At 49.0% G+C, this 21,038-nt stretch overlaps 2 protein-coding genes across 8 annotated transcripts; one reads left to right on the top strand and one right to left on the bottom strand.

The window, feature by feature from the left end:
* Positions 1–1,815: 1,815 nt before the first annotated feature.
* ARMC7 (armadillo repeat containing 7) lies at positions 1,816–19,304 on the top strand. Of its 7 annotated transcripts, none has more exons than XR_002138501.2 (5): positions 1,816–2,255; positions 2,346–2,489; positions 15,169–15,663; positions 17,277–17,450; positions 18,176–19,304. XR_002138501.2 is itself a non-coding variant. In XM_019745545.2 (4 exons), exons 1-3 carry the CDS (start codon positions 2,165–2,167, stop codon positions 4,066–4,068), a joined length of 324 nt encoding a protein of 107 aa, XP_019601104.1. In that variant the 5' UTR covers positions 1,816–2,164; the 3' UTR covers positions 4,069–4,086; positions 15,169–15,298. The 7 variants fall into 7 exon arrangements, 4 of the variants coding, with proteins under 4 accessions (XP_019601104.1, XP_019601106.1, XP_019601103.2 ...); XR_002138502.2 differs by having other exon boundaries at positions 17,280–17,450; XR_002138503.2 differs by lacking the exons at positions 17,277–17,450; positions 18,176–19,304 and adding an exon at positions 16,179–16,786.
* Positions 16,784–18,355, bottom strand: NT5C (5', 3'-nucleotidase, cytosolic). The gene is made up of 5 exons (XM_019745543.2): positions 18,170–18,355; positions 17,787–17,887; positions 17,637–17,697; positions 17,319–17,433; positions 16,784–17,196 (listed from the first exon to the last, which is right to left on the bottom strand). The coding sequence occupies exons 1-5, from the start codon at positions 18,353–18,355 to the stop codon at positions 17,015–17,017; spliced, it is 645 nt and encodes a 214-aa protein (XP_019601102.2). The 3' UTR covers positions 16,784–17,014.
* Positions 19,305–21,038: the final 1,734 nt, after the last annotated feature.

The following is a 21,038-nucleotide window of genomic DNA, read 5'->3' on the forward strand; positions in this document are numbered from 1 at the left end:
AGCCTTCCTCCACGGGTCCAGCTGGCGTGAGTAAGCATCCTTGGGGACGTCCTGTCTTCTCCAGGACCCTGCCATCAGTGCCCTCTTATGGCCACAGACGGTAGTGCAGAGGCGAAGCAAAGGGCTCTAGGCTGGGACAGAGAGACCGGTCTGTGTTCACATTTGATTCCGCCACAATTTGCTGTGTGATTTGGGGCAAATTGTTCATCATCTCTGGGCTTTGAAAAAGGAGGGGGTTGACATGGATAAGCTAGTTTCTTCTAGTCCTGTGCTTGGCCACCATCCACAGCTTGTGCACTGAAGGGGGAAAGCTTCATTTTACCAAGTCCTACCTCCTCCATCTTAGTGGAGTGGACACGGAGGTAGTTGGGGCTAGTGAGTAGGTAAATGCTTTTGGTGCTAGTAGCTACCAGGCCTTGAAATGTGCGTCCCCTAGAGGCCCACTTCCTTAAAACAGATTTCTTTTAAGGAAAAAATATATCAGTGAACATTCAGCATTGGGAATTTTGACCTCATCTGCCCCTGGGCAAGAATAGCAATATTCTCTAGGCAAACTTCCTTCAACAGATATTTATGAAGCATCTACTGTGTGCCAGGGAGTGGGCAGAGAGGAATAACAACTGGTCACTGCCCTGAGCACAAAATCACGGACTGAGAATTCTCCCTCAAGGAGAAGGGCCCCTAGGAACAAATGAGGGAGATGGGTGGCCCATCTGATTCCAGGACACACAGCTGATTTTCTGGGAATCCTCTAGAGAGGATCTGGAGCAGTTCCTGCTGCAGCATAGGGTGGAAAGCATTTCCATCCTGTCCTCAAGCCTTTGTCCATCCAGAGGCAGAGAAGCTCCCTGGCTGAGATGTACTTCCCCCGATTGCATCAGCTCCCCAAAGAAGCAGAAGGGCCAGGTGAGGCCATCAGTGGCCACCGCCCTCACGAAACAGTCATGGTACCCAAGCACCAGACTGTGGTCATAACTCCTGCACCAGGGGGTGTGTATAGGGCAGGGGCTGACCACAGGGATCGGAGCCCACGAAGGTGGGGCCTGCTCCCAATGGGGCTACGGCAAGCTGGAATATGGTGGCCGCTCTGTCCTCATGCTAGGCCCAGGACCAAAGGAACATGGTCCTTGCCTTCAGGAAGCTCACAGCCCAAGCCCCCTTTACCCCTTCATTTCAAGCACGATGGGAGTACGGCAGGGCCACTTCCCTCCCTGGTCCTTTATCCCCTGTGCCTACGCGGTCTGGGTCACACACCACCTTCCTGAGGAGCCCCAGGAAAGAACTGGGCCAAAGAGCTTCAGCATCCAGGGCTCTACGACCCAGAAAGCCGCCCAAATGGTATATTCAGGTGAACGGAAGCTCCTACTGCCTGCCGGTGCTGCCCAGCGCTCTCCATTCGCCGGGCTGACAAAGAGCTTTACTCAGTTCCCCGTATTTCTGGCCAGAGATAGAGATAGCAGACTCAGCTCAGGGTTGGGGAACAGGGGGTGCCAGGTTCGCCCGGCTTTTTGGAAAAGCCGACCAGAAGGTATCGTCAAAGGACCCATATGGGGGGCACAGGAGCCGACGCCCACTCCGGAGGGGCGTCCCTTCGTGGAGGAGGTTGGCCTGCGCCCCCTCGTCAGATGCAAGGGGTTCTGGAGATGCTTCTATATAGTTAGCCCCCACATGGGCGCTGTGAGCGGCTAAGGGTCCTAGAGGGGCTGCTTAATACACACGCAGCGCCCCACGAGCCGGAGCAGCACGGCAGAAGCGCAGTGCGCACGCGCGAGCTCAGCGACGGTCCCGCCCCTTTCCGCCTTCCGGGGAAGGTACGCGCCGCTTCCGCCGGAAACCCAGAATCGAACCGAAAATCAAGCCCACTACTCGGGGTCTGGGTGGTCTTCTCCCTCATCTAGCGCGCAGTCGTAGCCTAGTCTCCCGCGCCCCGATTTAGGTTTTCACGCCCAACTCTGACGAGATCCTGATATCCCGCCCCATTCCCCACATCTCAATTCCAGCTGCAAATTCCCGCAGAACCTGAAGCCAGGAAGGGAACCTATTTCCCTTCCCGGTGCGCCCTTGTCCGGACCCGTGGAGGCCCAGTGAGGTTCTCGCTGGGCTTTCCGGCTTCATCTGCCACAGTCCCCTGCCTGTCCCTCGTGGACACCCCGCCGCCCCGACCATGTCCCAGAAGCCGAAGGTCGAGCCCCACGTCGGACGGCTGGGATACCTGCAGGCGCTGGTCACGGAATTCCAGGAGACGGAGAGCCCAAGTGAGCGACAGGGTGGGGGCCAGGGGACGGGCCAGGGGTTCGGCGTGACCGCACTCCGGACCTGGCTCCAGTGTCGCTTTTCCGTTGCAGACGCCAAGGAGCAAGTCCTGGCCAACCTCGCCAACTTCGCCTATGACCCCAGCAACTACCAGTATCTGCGACAGCTGCAGGTCCTAGATTTATTCCTCGATTCGCTGTCTGAGGAGAATGAGACCCTGGTGGAGTTTGCTATTGGTAAGGATGGGACCGGTCTCCCAGATTCCTGATGGGCTGTGGTGAGATAAGTGAGTTAGACATGAGTAGTTGGGAAAGGAATCTCGTAGTCCCTCAGCTGCTGCGATGGCAGACCTTGGCGACATCTGTGCCACCTTCGTGGTTCACAGATTGTCCAAGTCACAGCTACCTTGAGTCAGGTCTGGAACTTAAGCCCAGGACTCCCTCTTCATGTCTGCCTTCCCGCCTCCTGGCTGAGTGATGAGATTATAAGTGGGGGGATGGATTGAAGCCACTTGGAGGGAAAAAAGTTGAGTGCTCTTTTAAACATCTTTATTTATTTAAAAAAAAATTTTTTATTGGGGAACAGTGTGTTTTTCCAGGACCCATCGGGTCCAAGTCAAGTCGTTGTTTTTAATCTAGTTGTGGAGGGCTCAGTTCACTGGCCCAGTGACCTTGGTGTTGTTATGAGCGCTGCGCTTTAACAAACTGAACCAACCGGCCGCCCTAAACATCTTTATTTTAATGTTTTAATGTCAGGAGGCGTAGACGTGACTTGGAATGGCTTATGGTTCCTGTGTTTGTTATGGTCTAAGATCTATTGAATCATTAACTGGACATCTATTTATTGGGCCTGAACTGTGTGAGCACGGTGCTGTTCTAAATGCTGGAGAGATGGCGAACAAGCTGAGAAAGGTCTTTACCCTCAAGAATTTACATTCTAGCAGGGGGAGACAGGTGGTGAGCAAACAAACCAAAAAGCTGAGGCTCTTAAGGAAAGAAACAGGATGACGAGACAGAGCAATAGGAGGTAGATGCAACTTCCGTTTTGTCGGTCATGGGAAGGCATTCTAGGCAGAGGTGCATGTTGGGCGAGGACCTTAAGGCAGAAGGACCCAGAAGGAAGGCTGCTAGGGCAGGATTGTGGTGAGTGAAGCAGCGAGTGGCACAAAGTGAGGTTAGAGAGGCAGCGGCACCAGAACTTACAGGGTCTTAGATCTAGGCCATGGGAAAGAGCTTGGAATTTATTCTAAGGGCAAACAAAAATTATTTTTTCAGCATGCATCTTTCAAAAATAACATTTCTTTATATAGTGAAAGGAACCTTATTTATGTAGGGAAAGAAACCTCCGATAATAATTCCATTGTCACCTAGTACCCACTTATGCAAATTTCTCTAATAGTTCCCAAAGAGACGTTTTTTGTTGTTGTTTGTATGAGTCAGGATCCAATTCAGGACCCATGCATTTAATCTGTTGCACCCTTAGATCTCAATCTCTCTCTCTTTCTCTTTTAAATAAACTTTGTATTTTAACAGTTTTAGAAAAATTGCAAAGATAATACAGAGAGTTTCCATAAATGCCACACCCAGTTTCCCTGGTATTACCATCTTACATTAGTATGGTACATTTGTTACAATCAATAAACCAAAATATTGATGCATTATTATTAACTAAAGCCTGTACTTTATCCAGATTTCCTTAGTTTTCCCCTGTCTTTTTTCTGTTCTAGGATCCCATCCAGGATGCCACATTACATTCAGTTGTCACATCTCAGGCTCCTCTGGGCTGTGCCAGTTTCTTAGGCTTCCCTTTTTTTGACAGTTTGGAGGAATACAGGTCAGGTATTTTGTAGCTTGTCCCTTGTTGGGATTTGCCTGATTTTTTTTTTTTTTTCTTTCTCATGATTAGACTGGTTTATGGGTTTTGGGGAGCATGACCATGGAGGTAAAGTGCCATTCTCTTCACATCATATCGAAGGTATCTACTACCAACATGACTTATTACTGTTGATGGTGACCTTGATCACTCACTGAGGTAGTGTTCATTAGGTCTCTCTACTGTAAAGTTACTCTACCCCACTCCCTATCTTTCCATATGGTACTCTTCTGAAGTAAGTCACTGCATAAATTATCTTTTATTCGTTAGTAGACCCTTTTTTCATAAGATTAATTGTTGAAGGATCCAGACCAGTTCTGCAGAAGCTCCCGCCTTCCACATTGTCTAGACAGTTGCCTCTTGATGGTGTCATTTAGTTTGTTCTATTGTCTTCTGTCCCCTTTATTTCCTGTAATTTAGAAATTAGATCAAAAGCCTTGATAGAACCAAGTAACACTTCTTTTTTTCCTGAGTACGTCATAGATAAGTGTGATTTCAATTTTTAAAAAGCCATCCAGGTCTGCCCCTAACATGTGTGTTACCTGGTGCTAGAGTACCAATGGGGGTCGCCCCTCCTTCTCTTCTAACCATGACAGGTCTCACACATTGTGTGGACATCCCAGCTCTGTTCACACACCCCCATGCACACCTGCCCTGGGACAATTCCTTGGACTTAGGAGTGTAGACACCAATAATGGGGTTCACCCCTGGGAGTCAGGATCTAGGAAAGGGGCCCATGCAGCTGTGGGAGCAGGTTCAGGGCCTGGAGCTCCAGGTGTGGGGAAGGGAGGATGTGCTTTGAGAAGGCTCCTTGGATTTTTCAACCTGTGGAGAGGGCCAGAGTGAGGCCCTCTAAAGCTGTGCCAGAGATGGGAGCCCCAGTTGCCCAGGTCTAGTAAAGTGGTGCCAGCTCATGTCTGTGCCCCTCCAGAAGATTATTATGCTAAATGAGTATTCTCAAAAATGGGTCCCTTTAAGATTTTCTCCAATGGAAGTCCTCTATCCCCTCACTTTTTGTACCTCAGCTCCAAAGCTTCTGCCATCTGAATGGTGATGGTGGCCCCTGCAGAAGCACGAACGTCACCGGGGGGTGATAGAGCTCCTCCTACTCAAGCTTTGACTCCGGAGAAAAGTTGCCTAAAAAGAGCAGTCACCCAAGAAAAGTTTTTACGGAACCAGGAAGCAACTTTCCTAAGGCAGAGCACTGAGATCCCGGCCCACTGAGCTGGGAGCTATGGGTGAGACTTGGGCCTGGCCTGGGTTCTTGCTCTCCTGGGCAGCTTCCCAGTTTCACTTTTCCCAGCCACTTTTTTTCTCCTTTTCTCTTCGTTTTTCTTCCCACTAGAGCAAGGTCCCTAATCCCAGGAGCAGTAGTTTTCTCAGCATTGAATCCCTCCATGGGATCGTCTACAGATTAAATTTCTCTTTCATTTATTGTGCATAACTTAAAAGGAGAGCCCCAGTGGTACTTAGAGGCATATTTTGTTACCGCTGTCATTTCCTTTCCTCTTAATGTCTCTGGCACGAAATGGAAAACACTGTCAGGCACTTGTCCTGCGGTTACAAGGCTCTGTGCTGCGCTTTGTAGCTCCTAGTCTTTTATCTCTGGTGGCAGGCCTGAGATTGTGATCTCTGTGAGGGCACGGCCCAGCCTTGCTTATCTCTTATGTCTTGAATACTCTGGCCTTTTGGTCTGGGGAAGGTGAGAGAAGGGCCCCAAAGGTGCAGAGTACTGGCCGTGACTTGGCACTGCAGCCCTGAGTGGGGGTGGTTCCAGAATAACTGGCAGAGAGAGCTGGGTTAGATTGCCTGTGGCCGTGGCTCGCAGAACCAAAACTAATGTCCGTTTATTGGCAAGGAACATAGTGAGTGTGGTAAGAGCTGGGCGTTGGGGTCAGGCAGGCCTGGGTTCGAGTCCTCGCTCCCCCACTTAACCCTGGGTGCGTGGTTTCCCTTCTTCCATCATCTGTCAGGTGGGCAATAACAGTACCTGCCTCACAGAATTGTTGAGAGAATTAAATGAGATAAAATGTCTGCTGCTGCAAGATCCCCAGGTACCCGGAGCCCCTTTGAGGATAACAGTTCCCTCCTCTCCCGGAGGCGAGGTGGGATGAGATCATGTCTTTTCACGAGCCACCTGTCTGCGCCAGGGCTTCTTCCTCCTGGAAAAACATCATCAAATAAGGAAAAGATAAGGTTGATCCTTAGCCTTCTGCAGGTGTCCAGGTGCTATTAGGTGATGTGAGCCTGACTGTCCGGTGTGCACTGGTGCTGTCGCGCTTGCTAGGACCTGTCGCAATAGCTGCACTTACGGGGCACCCTCTGTATGCCAGCCCCGACTTCCTGTGCCTTATCGCCTTTGACCCTGAGGTAGCACTAGAAGCGGTGTCCTCATAACATGCATTTTCCAGTCAGGAATCTGAGGCTTAGAAAGGGTCAATGGGTTGGTCAAACATTTAAAGAGTGTGGGTGGGACCTGAGACTTAAACCCAAGGCTGTCAGATTCTAGAAGCTGTTCTCTTGGCCACTTTCCTGCCCTTAGAGGAGTTCCTAATTCCTAGGGTTGTGGACTGTGAAAGCTATAAAAAAATTGTAAACCCCTCATTTTACTGATGAGGAAACTGAGGCACAGACAGCTGCCCCTCGGCTGGTTAATGGCAGGCCAGGGTCAGAATGCAGGCTTCCTTCCATCTGTCCCTGAAGCCCACCACTGTCACAGGCTTCCTTCCTTCCATGGTGGCTGATGGTTCAGCTCTGAGGTAGGACTTCTCTTGTCAAGCGGCTCTGCCTGCTCTCTGAAGGCTGAAGCGCTTTGGTTTGGCTGCAATTATGTCTGTCCGTTGTGGCAGCTGGCCTGAAAGCCACGGCAGTCACTCGCCAGTGGTGAGCTGGTATCCCCGACCATTGTCTCTCTGTGGAGGTCATCTTGCTGTGACCTAGGAAACACCCTGGTCATATAGCTGCAGCCCTGAAGAAGAATCTAGTTATAGCAATTACAGATAGGATTTTCAGGCAGGAATTCCCGCCCATTCTCAGGAATTTTTTTCGCTTTCCCTTTCCTGAATCCCGAGATACAAACTGTTTTCTGTTCTCCACGATGAATCATTTCCACAAAATGACGGCCGATACTACCAACCATCTGGGTTCAAGGAGCTGATTTTCCCAATTTCCCGACCAACTTTTCTTGGGATTTGGGAACGGGAAAGTGAAAAAAATTCCTGAGGATGGGTGGGAATTCCCGCCTGGAAACCCTAATTACAGATAATAAACAGGGGTTTTCAAGTCTCCTCTGTACCTTCTCCTTTTTTGGCCTTTTGTAGATTTGCCCATTATAACAATTTTAGAACTATTTTATTTACCCTTTGGTTGCAGTCCTAGCTGCTTTTTCTCCCCTCAGGGTCCAGGGCTGTGGTTTGGGAGCTGTTATGATAAAAAGCTACTTATGATCAAAAGCTCTTCTGGATGCCTACCCCATGCCCACCATGTTCCCACTCCTCACCAAGCTCATGCCTACCTTGTTCCAGAACTGCCTGCGAGGTCTCTGGATCTGCTGTCCATTGCGAGGCAGGTAGTCAGTCCTAAGCCCTCTACATGTAAGGAAACAACACCTCAGTGAGGTTCGGTCCATTGCCTGAAGCTCACACTGTTAGTGACAATTGGAGCCAGGAGATGGCCTCGGTCTGCCTGGATCCAGGTTCAGTGCCCAGGGGACCAAGCTGGCAGATCCAAGGCTCAGAGTCCAGTGTGTCTTCCTCCCTGGTTCTTTGTTTCCACTGTTACCTTGCCACCTCCAAAATATCCGTGAGGTGGTTCTGGTGAGAAGTCCTTGTTGGCCCAGGGCCACGTTTCATTGGTGTCTAAGAGAAACCCACTGGGAGATGGTGCTGGCTGCCCTTGTTTGAGACGGGTGGGAAGTGGGTGAATTGGGGGAACTAGATATAAAGCCAGAATCTCAGCAAATACTTGAATGAGTATTTGGAGCTCATGCCCCAAATAAAAACTCTGGCAGCCTTTGGCATTGCTTTGGAAATGTTTGTCCAAAGCACTGTTGGTTGGCTCTCAGGTGTGCTGTACACCTGCCCCATCGCATGCTGTGTGGAGACATACAGGAACCAGAAGAGAATTCCTGACTTCTGTGAAAGCTGGTTGAATCCTAGGATATCACAGAATACTTGGTGGTCTTGGTACTAAAACAGGGTTCAAGCTCTTCCCGAAAGCGGCCAGAGGCAACCTGAAAATGGTTCACTTGACCCAGAGAACCCCACAAAATCATGTAAATTGAGAGGTTCAGATCTACAGGTTCATTTTGAGAACACTCATGAAATTGCCTAGGCCACCAAGGGTATGCATATCTGAAAAGCCACCAAGTAGCTAAAGGATGTCACGTCACAGAAGCAATGTGTGCCATTCCGTCGTTACAATGGTGGAGTTTGGGAGGTTGTGCCCAGGCCAAACAGTGGGGTTGGACTCAGGGTCGGTGGCTCAAAAAGAGTGCAGAATTTTTACTGCACGTGCTTACAAATGCAGAGAGTAATGCTGACCTTAAGGGTTTCTATGTAGACTCTGTGGTCATTGAGCACATCCAGGTGAACAAAGCTCCCAAGATGTGGTGCAGAACTTAGCTCACGGGCGGAGTAACCCGTATATGAGCTTCTCCTGCCACATTGAGATGCTCCTCACTGAAGAAGAGCAGATTGTTCCGAAACCAGAAGAGGAGGTTGCGTGGAAGAAAAAGATCTCGCAGAGGGAACTGAAGGAACAAAAACTTATGGCCGAGGAGTAAGTTCAGCATCAAATAAATGCTAATAAAAGTAAAACACAAAACAAAACAACACGGTTCAAGTAGGTTGCCTCCCAGAATTCAGGTTAAATCCTTTTCCCTGTGTTCTATTTCCTGTAACACATATAGCTGCCACCAGATGGTGGTGGTGCTCAGAAAAAGGCTGGTAGACAAAGCCTCAGAGCCTGTCTTTGGAAAACATTGAGTAAAATTGAAGAAGCTTCCCATAACTCAGCAGTTGTGCGTACATTCATAAGGTTAGGGCACATGCACATCCGGACACGTGTGCAAAAATGTCACTACCCTGTTCCCCTGAAAAAGAGACCTAGCTGAACAATCAGCTCTAATGCGTCTTTTGGAGCAAAAATTAATGTAAGACCCAGTACTATATTATTATATTGTTATATAAGACCGGGTCTTATATTAATTTTTGCTCCAAAAGACCCAGTAGAGCTGATTGTCCAGCTAGGTCTTATTTTCAGGGAAACACGGTAGCAACATTGTAACAATTTCAAACTGGAAACAGTTAACAGTAGAATGAATACCCACAGTGTAGGACATTGATACTATTTAGCAAGGTAAATGAACAATCTACAGCTCAGCTGCATGCAGTAATGTTACAGACATAATGGTAAGCAAATAATGCTAGTCATATAACAATATGTACGGTACGGTGTGATTCCATTTCTATAAAGTCCAAAAACAGGCAGAAAGGAACTATAGTATTTAGGGATGTGTGCATAAAAGTGATTTTTTAATTCAAATCTAAATGTTTCTGCTTATTAAAATTTTTGTTAAATTATTACAAATCAGGAAGGTATTCACCTCTGAGGGAGGGAGGGAATTGGATCAGGAAGGGACACAGGGAGGAGGCATCTGCATCGCGTTCAGTGTTTTGTTTCTTGAGGTCGGTGCTGGTTACACAGATACTGACTTTATTGTTGTTAAACTCTACTGTATGTATCAGCCCTTTTCTGTGTGTGTATGTGTTGCTGGTATGGCCCTGCACCAGCCTCGGGGGCTGTAAACAGGTGCATGCTTGGTCCACATCTACTGTGTGCCAGGAAGGAACCTAAATCACATTACTTAATTCTCTGCCCACTTTACTGATGAAGAAACTGAGATGTAGAGAAATTGAGTTGCTTACTCGAGTCCCCTAAGCCCTCAGTGGCATACTAATTGGATCTGCCCCCCACACAGCCTTCACTCCATCCTCCATACTCTGGGGCTCCCCTGTACCTCTTCCCCCTGGTCAGTTAGGTTCCTGGGGTCATACATCTTTCTGCTTAAAAAGAAATTCTTCAGCAGCCCACCTGTGGCAGGATTCGCTTTACAAGAAGGAGGTGATGTCACTTCCTTCTTCACTGTCTCAGAAAGAAGGCTGGCTCCAGGCTATTCTCACCCGGACTAGGGTGGCCACAGCCATCCCTCCCTGACTTGCAAAGACCAATTCTCCTTCCTCTTAGTTCTAGGCACAAGCAGGGTACTTGTGTTTCTTTTATTAATTTATGTGAATGCAGAATTGATTCACATGGTACAAAATTCAAAAGGGTATGAAGTGAAAGGTAACTCCCTCTGTAGCCATCTCTGGGGGTAAACACCATTACTAGTTTCTTGTGTATCCTCCCAGAGATAGTTTCGGGATTTACAAACAAATGTATATATTTGTATGAGTACTTTTTTGCATGTTATACATATGTGGTGGTATATCTATATTGTTTTTTTTTAAAACTTAGTAACATATCTGGACACACAGGCAAGCACCACCTCATTCTTTGTAGGTGCTGTGTGGTACTCCATGGCATGGAGGGAGGACATTTAGCCAGTCCCCTGGGGATGGACATTTAGCTGGTTTCATTTTGCTCTCACAAGCGGAGCTGCAGTGAATAACCTTACTTGTGTGTCTTTTTTTTTTCTTTTCACTTTTGAGAGTGTATCTATAGGATAAATTCTAGAAGTGAAATATCTAGGTCACAAGTATGAAAAAGCCATGATGGTTTTTTCTTTTGATGTTTTTCATTATATGAAACATCCATCAGTTTAAGTCAAAACTACATTGTATGGTATTTTTAGAGAAGTCTCAACTTCTATTCCTGCCCTTTCCACACTGCTCCCACCTCACGTAGAGCCAGCAGATGTGAGCGGATACATATACATATACGTCCCCCACCCCTCCTCTTACACATAATGGTAGCTTGCTCAATACACTGTTCTTGCCCTCAAATTTGAAACTTCAGAAAGAACCATTTTCAGGAGGCTAAAGTAAAACCCAAGAACACAGCCCCCAAAAAAGATTTGGACATGGGATGGTCTGGCCAGCCGAGTGCTGGGGTGGGCGGGTCCTCAGATTCCATAATGTCTTGGGCGACTCTCACCCTGGGCTCACCCAGCCCCCAGGCGCCAGGTGCTGGCTAAGCACTTGTCTGCATGACCTCATTTAATCCCTGAGACAATGCCTAGACCCTCCTGTCACTCCCAGCAACTATGCCCTACTTGCGGTGTGACCCCAGGTCACGGACCTGACCTCTCCGAGCCGCCAGCTCTCATGCCAGGCTGCACTTGGGGGTCTCCCTTGCCTCTCCCGGGGGTTTCTGTGGTTCCCTGTGTCTAGAAGGGCCCTGCTTTTGCTTCGTATTCTCTTTTTCTCTGTCCTGTCTGGTTTGTCCAAAACGTGTTCCTCAGCCAGTCAGAACTTGTTCTCTTTTTTTGTTTGGTAACCGTTTTTTAAATTACAGCATGATTAATATAGTGAAACGCACATGTCTTAAATGTCAGTTTGATGTATTTTTAAGTTCGTTAAGGTGTGTGTACATCTGTACAACCAGCAACTAAATCAAGATATAGAATGTTCCCATTTCCCCAGAAAGGCCGCTCAGACCCTTTCCCAGTCAGTATCTTCCTCCGTGAGGTCACCACTCCTCCCCTCGCCCCTGTGGATGAGTTTTGCCTGTTCTTGGACTTCATGTAAATCACACAGATGTTCTCTCATGTCTAGTTTCTTTCACTCAGTGATGTTTTTGAGATTAATCCAAATTGTTACAGTGTCACTAGTTCATGTTTTTTGTGTGAATATGCCACAATGTTTTCATCCATTCACCTGTTGTTGGAGGTTTGAGTTGTTTCTAGTTTGGAGCCTTTATGAATAAAGGTGTTAAGATCATTTGTGTACAAGTCTTGTATACAGACAGACGTACTCCATTCTCTTGGGTAGATTCCTTATGTACATATGTACTCGTTTTTCTCAGGTGGGAGTGCAGTTGTTGAGTTATAGAGTAGATATATGTTTAACTTTGTCAGAAGCTGCCAAATAGTTTTCCAACATAATTATACCGTGTTACACTCCCCATCCCCAGCGTATGGAAGTTCCAGTAGCTCTGCCTCTCCGTCAACACTTGGTAATGTCAGTCTTTTTTGTTTTAGCCATTATGATGGGAGTGTTTCTTACTGTGGTGTTAATTTTCACTTCTCTGATACATAATGATGAGCACATTTTCGTATATATCTGTACTTTGGTGACTTGTTCAAGTGCTTTTGTTCATTTTTTGGGGGTTATTTATCTTTTATTGATATGCAGAGGTTCTTCATATATTCTAGATATGAGTCCTCTGTCATATATTCTATGAATATTTTCTCCTTTTTCCTTTTCTTAAATGGTATCAATTGATGAATTATACTCCTTTCTGAGTGAAATTCCACTTTGAAAGGTAATACGTTCTTTTTCCTGGTTGTGAAAATAACATTTTCATTGAGAAAAACTTGGAAAATAAAGAAAAGAATAAAGAACATTAAAATTAGCCAAGAACATTAAAATTAACACAGAAATAGTTACCATTATTAACATTTTGGTGTGTTTATAGCCTGTCTTTTAATGTATCTATTCACTTAACAGTTATTATCCAGACCCTGCTATACGCCAGCACACAGAATGGGAGAAGACAAAGTCCCCATCCTCATGGACTTTGTAGTTTAGTTGGGCAATAGCCAATGAACATGTTGACAAATAACTTAAATATGAATAAATGAAAGAAAACCAGGCGACAAGGGGAGGGCATGCTGGAGAGAGGAACTTATTACAGGGGTCATGGAAAGCTCTCAGAAGAGGTGACATCTTCTTGGACCTTCCCCCCCCCCCTTTTTTAAATTGTAGTTGTAGATACAATTTGATATCCACTTTTTCTTAACCTTGTGTTGCAAGCATTTTCCCACATTAAATAATATTCTTTGAAAACATGATGTTTAGAACTGTATAATTTCCCAGCGTATAAATTTACCATAATTTATTTAACCAGTTTGCTATTGGGCATCGTTAAGAAAGCGTCTAGGTTTTGTGTTGCTCTGTTTCCTCAGCCCTCTCTAGTTCTTCGGGGTACATTTACAGGGTGGACTCAGGTACGAGAGCTCAAAGCAGCTGCAGCATCAGCTTCTCATGGGTCTCTGGCTGGATCTTGAGAGCTGCAGCTCAGCGTTTTTACCGCCAGAGCCCTTCTCTTTCCAGGCCCTCACTCCCCTTTCTGTCTTTGAGGGTCACTGCCAGCAAGGCAGAGGGGCTTCAAGAATTCCCTGCGGTTGGGGCGCAGGCAGCTGGTGAGCCCTGGCAGGTACCTGATCTGTCCTTGGAGGCTTCCCAGGCCTGCTCAAGGGGAACAGGTGGGGCCTTCTGCCCTGAGGCCTCGTCCTGCCCCCACCCTCTAGCTCTTGCCATCTGATTATCCCCTGGCCGTGCTGGCAGGGTCCCGCCCCGGCACACCTGCCTGTGATGATGACTAATTCACTAGAGAATGATTTCATCTTGGTTTTATTGTACTTCACAGCAGAGCTAAGTCCCATCTCCCATCCCCCACTGAACCTGAGTCTGCAGTGTGGGTAGGAGGCTGGTCCACCACTCTCAGCTCCAAAGAGATGGTGTAGGTGTGTCTGCGAAGCCAGGGGCCTCGCAGAGTGTGTCCCCTTGTCCCTGTTCCTGGCTGAGCCTGGCATCTGCCCACAGCAGGATTAGTTGTCCTTGGAGCTTCTAGAGGAACACCCTTTCCTGTGGGAGTAGCAAAGGCTCCCCATCTTCTGGGACTTTGGGCAAGTTACTCAATAGCCTTGGCATCTTTCACTAAAATGGTGACGCTGTGGGGTCCATGTCGTGCAGGGAGTCCTGCGGGAGACCCTGCTCGCTGCGCCATTTGTTGTGCGGGGCGGCCTGCGGGGTCTCTGCTCCCGCTCCCCACATAAGAACGCAGGACATGGTGAGGCCAAAAAGGAACACCCACGGAGCCATAGGTAGGGGAGTCACACCTAATGGTACACTGCATAGCCATTAAATGATGCTACGATTGTAGGTTTCTTGGCACGTATGGATGTTCACAATACATTGTTAAATGAAAAATGAGAAAAGCTGGCTTATAGAACAGTAAGGAGAGTACCTGATCTTTTTTTTTAATATATGTATTCACATATTTAAATTATGGATGAAAAGCAAATGTTGAGGGGTCACCGGTTAGCTCAGTTGGTTAGAGCATGGTGCTAATAACACCAAGTTTGCCAGTTCGATCCCCACATGGGCCACTGTGAGCTGCGCCCTCCTTAAAACAAATAAATAAAAATAAAGATTTAAAAAAAAGAGAGAATTATTTCTATAATGTACCAAAAGTAAAAAACAACAACAAAAAAACCAACGGGGGTGGGTGGGTGGCCGGTTTGCTCAGTGGTTAGAGTGCAGTGCGCATAACACCAAGGTTGCCAGTTTGATTCCCACATGGGCCACTATGAGCTGCGCTCCTTTAAAAAAAAAAAAAGTTAAATGTCGAGATGGATTAAGATGGTTTATATTTTGGCTTCTTTCTACTTTTTAACACCTTTATTGAGGTATAATAAATTGTCCATTTCAAGGGTACAATAAGTCTTGACATATGTATATACCCACGAAACCATCATCATACCTATATTTTTAAATTCTTCTAAAGTGAAGCTATATTGTAGGTTTTGTTTCTGACTTTAAAAAAGGGGGGAAGTGTTACCAACCATTGAACTGGCTGAGCCAAGAGAAGGGATTAATTCCTACTTCCAGAAGGTTAGGCGGTGGCTGGCAGCGGCAGGCAGGCCTTTCTGGAACCCTGAACGGAAGGGCTGGAGACAAGAATGTACTTTGGATCCCATCTATGGGCCACCTTCTCACAGGCCTGGGCCTTACCTGGGACTCAGTGGGCAGAGAGAAGCTGGGAGGGGAGACGGGAGGAGGCCGGGGCTGAAGCATCACTTCCCTTGCTCTCCTCCAGGAGGCATCTGTAACCTGTGCTCAGACCGGGCCAACCAGGAACACATCCTGCAGACAGGGGGCATCCCGCTCATCATCAACTGCCTGTCCAGTCCCAACGAGGAGACCGTGCTGTCCGCTGTCACCACCATCATGTACCTGAGCTCGCCGGGCCCTGGCTCCCACCCCGAGCTGACTGCCACGCCCGTGGTCCAGTGCATGCTGCGCTTCTCTCTCTCAGCCAACACGAGGCTCCGGAACCTGGCCCAGATCTTCCTGGAAGACTTCTGTTCCCCGAGCCAAGTGGCTGAAGCCCGCCGCCGGCCGGCTCACTCTGCCCTGGGTATCCCACTGCCAAAGACCGAGGTCCCACAGCAGCCCTGAGCCAAGACCTCAAGGCCATGGCACCCTTCTTGCCAGAGCCAAGACCAAAATCCTGGTGGGGACTTAGGAAGCAGGAGCAGCATAGTTCCCACAGAGCACTCTCCCCCATGGTGACTTTTTAGCCATTTTACAGGTGAGTTTTCTCAGCAGGACAGGTATTTACACTATGATGAAAGGCATCAGATGAGTTGAGGAAGCCAGACTTTGAGATACACGGAGAAGGAAATCAGAGGCAGTGCCATTTTCATAGGCTGGCACTCTTGACCAACTGGAGGTCAAGGTCCTGCCTCCTGACCCACCCCACTGGCAGGCTGTCACCCCCTGTAAGAAGCAACCGGTTCCCTAGATCCAGAGGCTTGGCAGGTGGTTCTGAGGAGCAGCTGGGCCTGGGGCTTAGGAGTACTGGCTGAGCTTGAGGAAACGAGCATTCTCCCTTAACACAAGTGTCGGGAGTCATTTTGAGGAATAGAAGTGAGAAGCCGCATTAAAAGTATCTCGGGGCTGTGGGAAGCTGGGAAGCTGTCTCGCCCACTCCAGGGCTGTGGAGGCTGGGTACCTGCCCCACAAGCTCTCCAGGCTGGGCACTGGGCACGGTGAATGCTGGCCTAGAGAACTCTATGGCCCAGGATTAACTGTTTATCCCCACAGGCCATTCTGCCAGGCACCATGTTAGGGCTTCAAAGATGAAGATGTGGTCCCTGCTCCTGAGTGACGCCATTAGGCATTAATGCCAACGCCATGAGGGTGATGACATCAGAATACAGACACAAACCCTTGGAGACGCATCTTCTCCCCTCCCCACCCCACGGCGCCCATGCAAGAGCCTGGCCCTCCTCCTCTGCCATCAGCGTTAAGTGGGGAAGAGTTCCTGCCTCTGGAAATATATCCGGCTCAGGAGGGCGTCAGGGACACAACACGAGTGGTGTTCAAGGGAGACGGAGGACCAGATACTGACAATGTGTGGCTCAGAGTCCAAGTATATGCTGGTCAGCACGGGTAGGGATGTGGGACCCCCATGGAAAGCTGGGGTTCAGGAGCAATGGGGAGTCCTGGCCATCTGTACTCCTTTATGGTTGACCTCTTACATGGCCAAGGAAAGGCAGATGTGAGAGGAATGGTTTCCAGGTGGGCCTGGAGGTGGGGCAGGTTCTGGAGCCACTGGAGATAGAGAAGGGAAGGCCTCATCAGCCACCTTTCCAACTGCTGCCCTCGGACTCCTGTTCCTTGACTTTCCCAAATAAAGGGCCTGAAAAGAGCAGCAAGCCAGAGTGTTTTATTAAAAGGTTCCTGACTAATGTCCCACCATGTTTCCATGCCAGCCATCTTGGGCGCTGCCAGGGGGCTGGCCTGTGAGAGCAGAGATTACTGTATCGCCCTGGTGCCAGGGCTCATCGCCACGATGCCCTGTCACTCAGCTGTGCTGGGGTTCCCTGCTGGCCTGCCTTCCCTTCCTCAGCTATTGTCCAGGGCCCTGGGCCCTCAGCTTAGTCCTGGAGAGGCCCTAGGCCCGATCGGTCCCGCTGCACGGCTGCCCTCTTGCTGCCTATGATTTCCCTCCAGTTGTCGCTCCAGGAGAGCAGCCGTCTCCTTGTCGGGGGCAGGGCCAGGTGCTGGTTGTGGCAGCAGGTGAATAAGATGTGCTCCCAGCTTGGGGTCTCCTCTTGGCCTGGGACAGGACACGGGGGAAAAGGCAGCGAACATGCAATCTATAATCTGGTTATTTTTGCTCCCTCTCCAAAATCCCAGCAGGCCAGATGCCTGGAGGTTGCCAAGGAAAACAGATCCAACCTCGAATGGTGTCCTTGTCATCGATGAGCAGGTCCCCCGAGACCACCGTCTTGTCTCTCGTCAGGATAATGCGCTCCACAAACTCGGGCCCCAGGTGCTTCTCCACCCAGCGAAACTGTGGAGGGGGCACAGGTCTGTCAGTAGGGCCTAAGCGGCCGCATTCAAGGCCAATGAGGAAGTAGGTGTAGTGGGTTCTGCAGCCCTTGAGGTAGGCCTCCCCTCTACCCCAGCGGGCACTTCCTGTGTTTCTGCTGGTTTATTTTAAAACCCAGGATTTAGGAAGCTAGGTTTGCCTGGGAGGTGCTGGGGCAGCCACACCTTCTCGCCCACACAGTGGTCGTACTTCCTCAGAGGGCTGGTGCAGATGAAGACCTCGGTGCTGCAGGGAAGGAAGGGGCGGGTTAGACAGCTCGGGTGGTGCCAGCCCTTGCACCCACCCCCCGGCCCCTCCCGCCCACCCTTCCTCACTCCTGCATGGCGTTCATCTCCCGCATGGCTTCCAAGGCTCCAGGGATGGGCTCCAAGTCTAGGAAAAAGCCTGGGGCTTCATACACACTGGTCACTTTGTCCTGAAAGATACAGTGCTCCGTTCCTGGCTTCTGCCGCCAGCAGGTTTAGCCCCAGCGAAGGCTCAAAGTAAGGTTCCTGGGGAGATTTCTGGTCCTGGGGTGAACTGTGGATTCTGAAGTGAGTTTTGTTAATTTGAAACAGTAAGGGGGTGTCTCGGGAGATGGAACAGAGCTCATGCTGTCCAAGGGGAGGGCTCCTTACTCGGTGGTGTCCTTCCTATGGGGTTGGGCTCCCCGCTCCCGGGGCAACCCCGCGCTGCGCCCATCACCCCCACTCCCTACCGCCAGGTCCGGCCGCAGGGCTCTGTACTGCTCCCGAGCAAAGAAGCCGCGGCGCTCCTCCAGCGGCACGTGCGGCTCCCCGGGGAAACGGCGTTGGAAACCCCGCAGGAGGCCGGCCTCGAAGTCGGCCAGCACGCCGTCCATATCCACCAGCACCCTCACGGGCCGCGCGCGCCGCGCCGCCATTGCCGTCGATCAGGCGCTGGGACCGGCGGAAGCGCAGGCTGGCGCTGGGAGTGAGTGGAGCGGGGTGCGCGGGGCGCCGCTTCCGGAGCCGCGGGGAGGCGGGACCACGCCGGGGCTTATTTGCATGGGCGCCGGGGAGCCCGACCCACTGGAACGCGCGGGACCAGGAGGCCTAACCTAGGACCAGGCGTGGGGATGCCTTAGCAGCTCGTTTCTCGTCTTCAGCTCCCGCAGACGTTAGTAGGGACAGACCTCCCAGGGGACCGACAGAGGGACGCTCCAAAATACTGAGTGCAGTCTAGAGTCCAGGCTCCTTAAACCTGGGCGGCTGGCTCCACCTTTCCTAGAATCCACACCTGGAGGCCTGGCTGGTTCTGCCTGCCTTGCTTGTGGGGGCAGGGGGCGTAGGGGCCAGAGCTCCTGTGAAGGCAGCACCAACCCAAGACCCTGATCATGAAGGCTCCCAGTAACTGAAGTGAATGAATCTGTTGAAGACAACTGGTTCATGTGAATCCCGCTCCTAAAGGATGAACTCACAAACCAGTTGGCTTGAAACGAGGGGGCATCCAATTCCACCTGGAAGAGACTTCCATCAAGCTTAGGTAAGCTGGACTGTTCTTCCTGTGCAACTGACACCTCTCTACAATCAGCAGTTATGGGGCCGGCCCGGTGGCTCAGGCGGTTAGAGCTCCATGCTCCTAACTCCGAAGGCTGCTGGTTCGATTCCCACATGGGCCAGTGGGCTCTCAACCACAAGGTTGCCAGTTCAACTGGAGTCCTGCAAGGGATGGTGGGCAGCGCCCCCTTCAACTAGCAACGGCAACTGGACCTGGAGCTGAGCTGCGCCTTCCACAACTAAGATTGAAAGGACAACAACTTGACTTGGAAAAAAAAGTCCTGGAAGAACACAGTTCCCGAATAAAAACCCTGTTCCCCTTAAAAAAAAAAAGCAGCAGTTATATCCCTCTAGAAAATGCTTAACATTGCTTGTTGATGCCCCGTTGTAGATTTCACGCAATTTCCTGACTACATCCAAATATAGGCCACCATCTGAGCCCCATACTTCCAACTCAGTGTTAAAAGAAGCATTACAAAGGAGAGCCTGGCATCTCATTCTAAGGTGAGAGAAAAACCACTTACGAGGGGCGTTTGGATGGCTCAGTTGGTTAGAACGTAAGTTCTGAACAACAGAGTTGCTGGTTCGATTACCACATGGGCCAGTGAGCTGCACGCTCCACAACTAGATTGAAGGAGCTGCCACTGACTGGTTCAATTCCCACATGTGATGGTGGGCTGCGCCCCTGCAGCTAGATTGAAAATGGCGACTGGACTTGGAGCTGCGCTGCGCCCTCCACAACTACATTGAAGGACAACGACTTGGAGCTGATGGGCCCTGGAGAAACACACTGTCCCCCAACAGTCCCCAATAAAACATTTAAATAAAAACAACAGGTAAGAAAAGAGGTAGAATCAGCTGTCCTCCCTGGTTTTTTTTTTTCCTCCTTCACTAAGCCAAGTCACACAAACTGGGTAAAAAGTTCAAACTGTCAACTCTGTCGTCGTCAATATTTTAAGATCATTCAACTTCACTTTCTAGACCCCCAGCTTTCTAACTGGAAAATTTAACACCCTGAGCAAACATGTTTACATAGAATTTCCTAAAAATCTGTTGATAGTATCAAAATGACAGGCAGAACTGTCCCTGCCCTCAGAAAACCTTAATTTTGATAAGGCACTTATCTTCATAAAATAAAAAAAACCCAAATTACAAGTCGTGACACAAATTAAGGACATCTGTTTCCCAGGAGCCCCACCTTCACTGAGGGAAAGGCGCAGGTTCCCTAACTCCGAGTCCTAATAGAAACCCTAACTCAGGCTAGTATTTATTTGTAGGGCTAACCTGTTTCAGTAAAATTAGAAGGATCCTGTACCACAGCTGTTGTCTCCATTTTGAAAGTGCTTTACACTGTAGGAAAAACTTACACCTCCACCATCTATAAATCCCTTATTCTTCCCAAAGATGCCCTATAGTTCAAATGAGTCAGTGGTTACACACTCAGCTTGAATCATCTCAAAGGAGGGGCTTTAGAGGTGACCTAGTTTTTAATTTAGGAAACTGAGCACCAAATGACAAGGCAACAGAACGCAACTAGTCAGTAGCACAGCTCGACGTCAGAACCAGGTCTTAATAATGCCCAATTAAGACATCTAATATATAGCATATTGATCTGGAACTTTCTGCCTAGAACCCAGAGAGCTTTCTCCTGTCCTGTGTCCATATCAGTTCAGGGGACTCAGACTGAGGTTCCCGCCCCCCCCCCCCCCCCCATCTAATTAGGTAGGCCCTTTTTTCCTTTGGAGCACTCTTTGACCACCCATCAATGAGAACACCTTACAGGTATGAAAGGATTTAGAATTTTAAATGTTACTACCTAGCACAAAGCGTAGGTGGTAGGAGTTTAAAATACATTGGCTAATAACTATTTGGGATATCAATTATGCATATTATTTCCGAATTTTATTTTGTCAGAGTCAGTTATCATTTTGCATTTTAACTCACGCTATGACTCTAAACTTGTATTCTTTTAAGAGAAGCCCACTTGTCTCTGGGCCTTCATTAGTCAATTTTAACTTTAATGACTTGCAATCACTGGGCAGCAGGATTTATAGTTACAAAGGAAAA

This window comes from Rhinolophus sinicus, linkage group LG15 (assembly GCF_036562045.2).
Source record: "Rhinolophus sinicus isolate RSC01 linkage group LG15, ASM3656204v1, whole genome shotgun sequence".
Taxonomy (NCBI): Eukaryota; Metazoa; Chordata; class Mammalia; order Chiroptera; family Rhinolophidae; genus Rhinolophus; species Rhinolophus sinicus.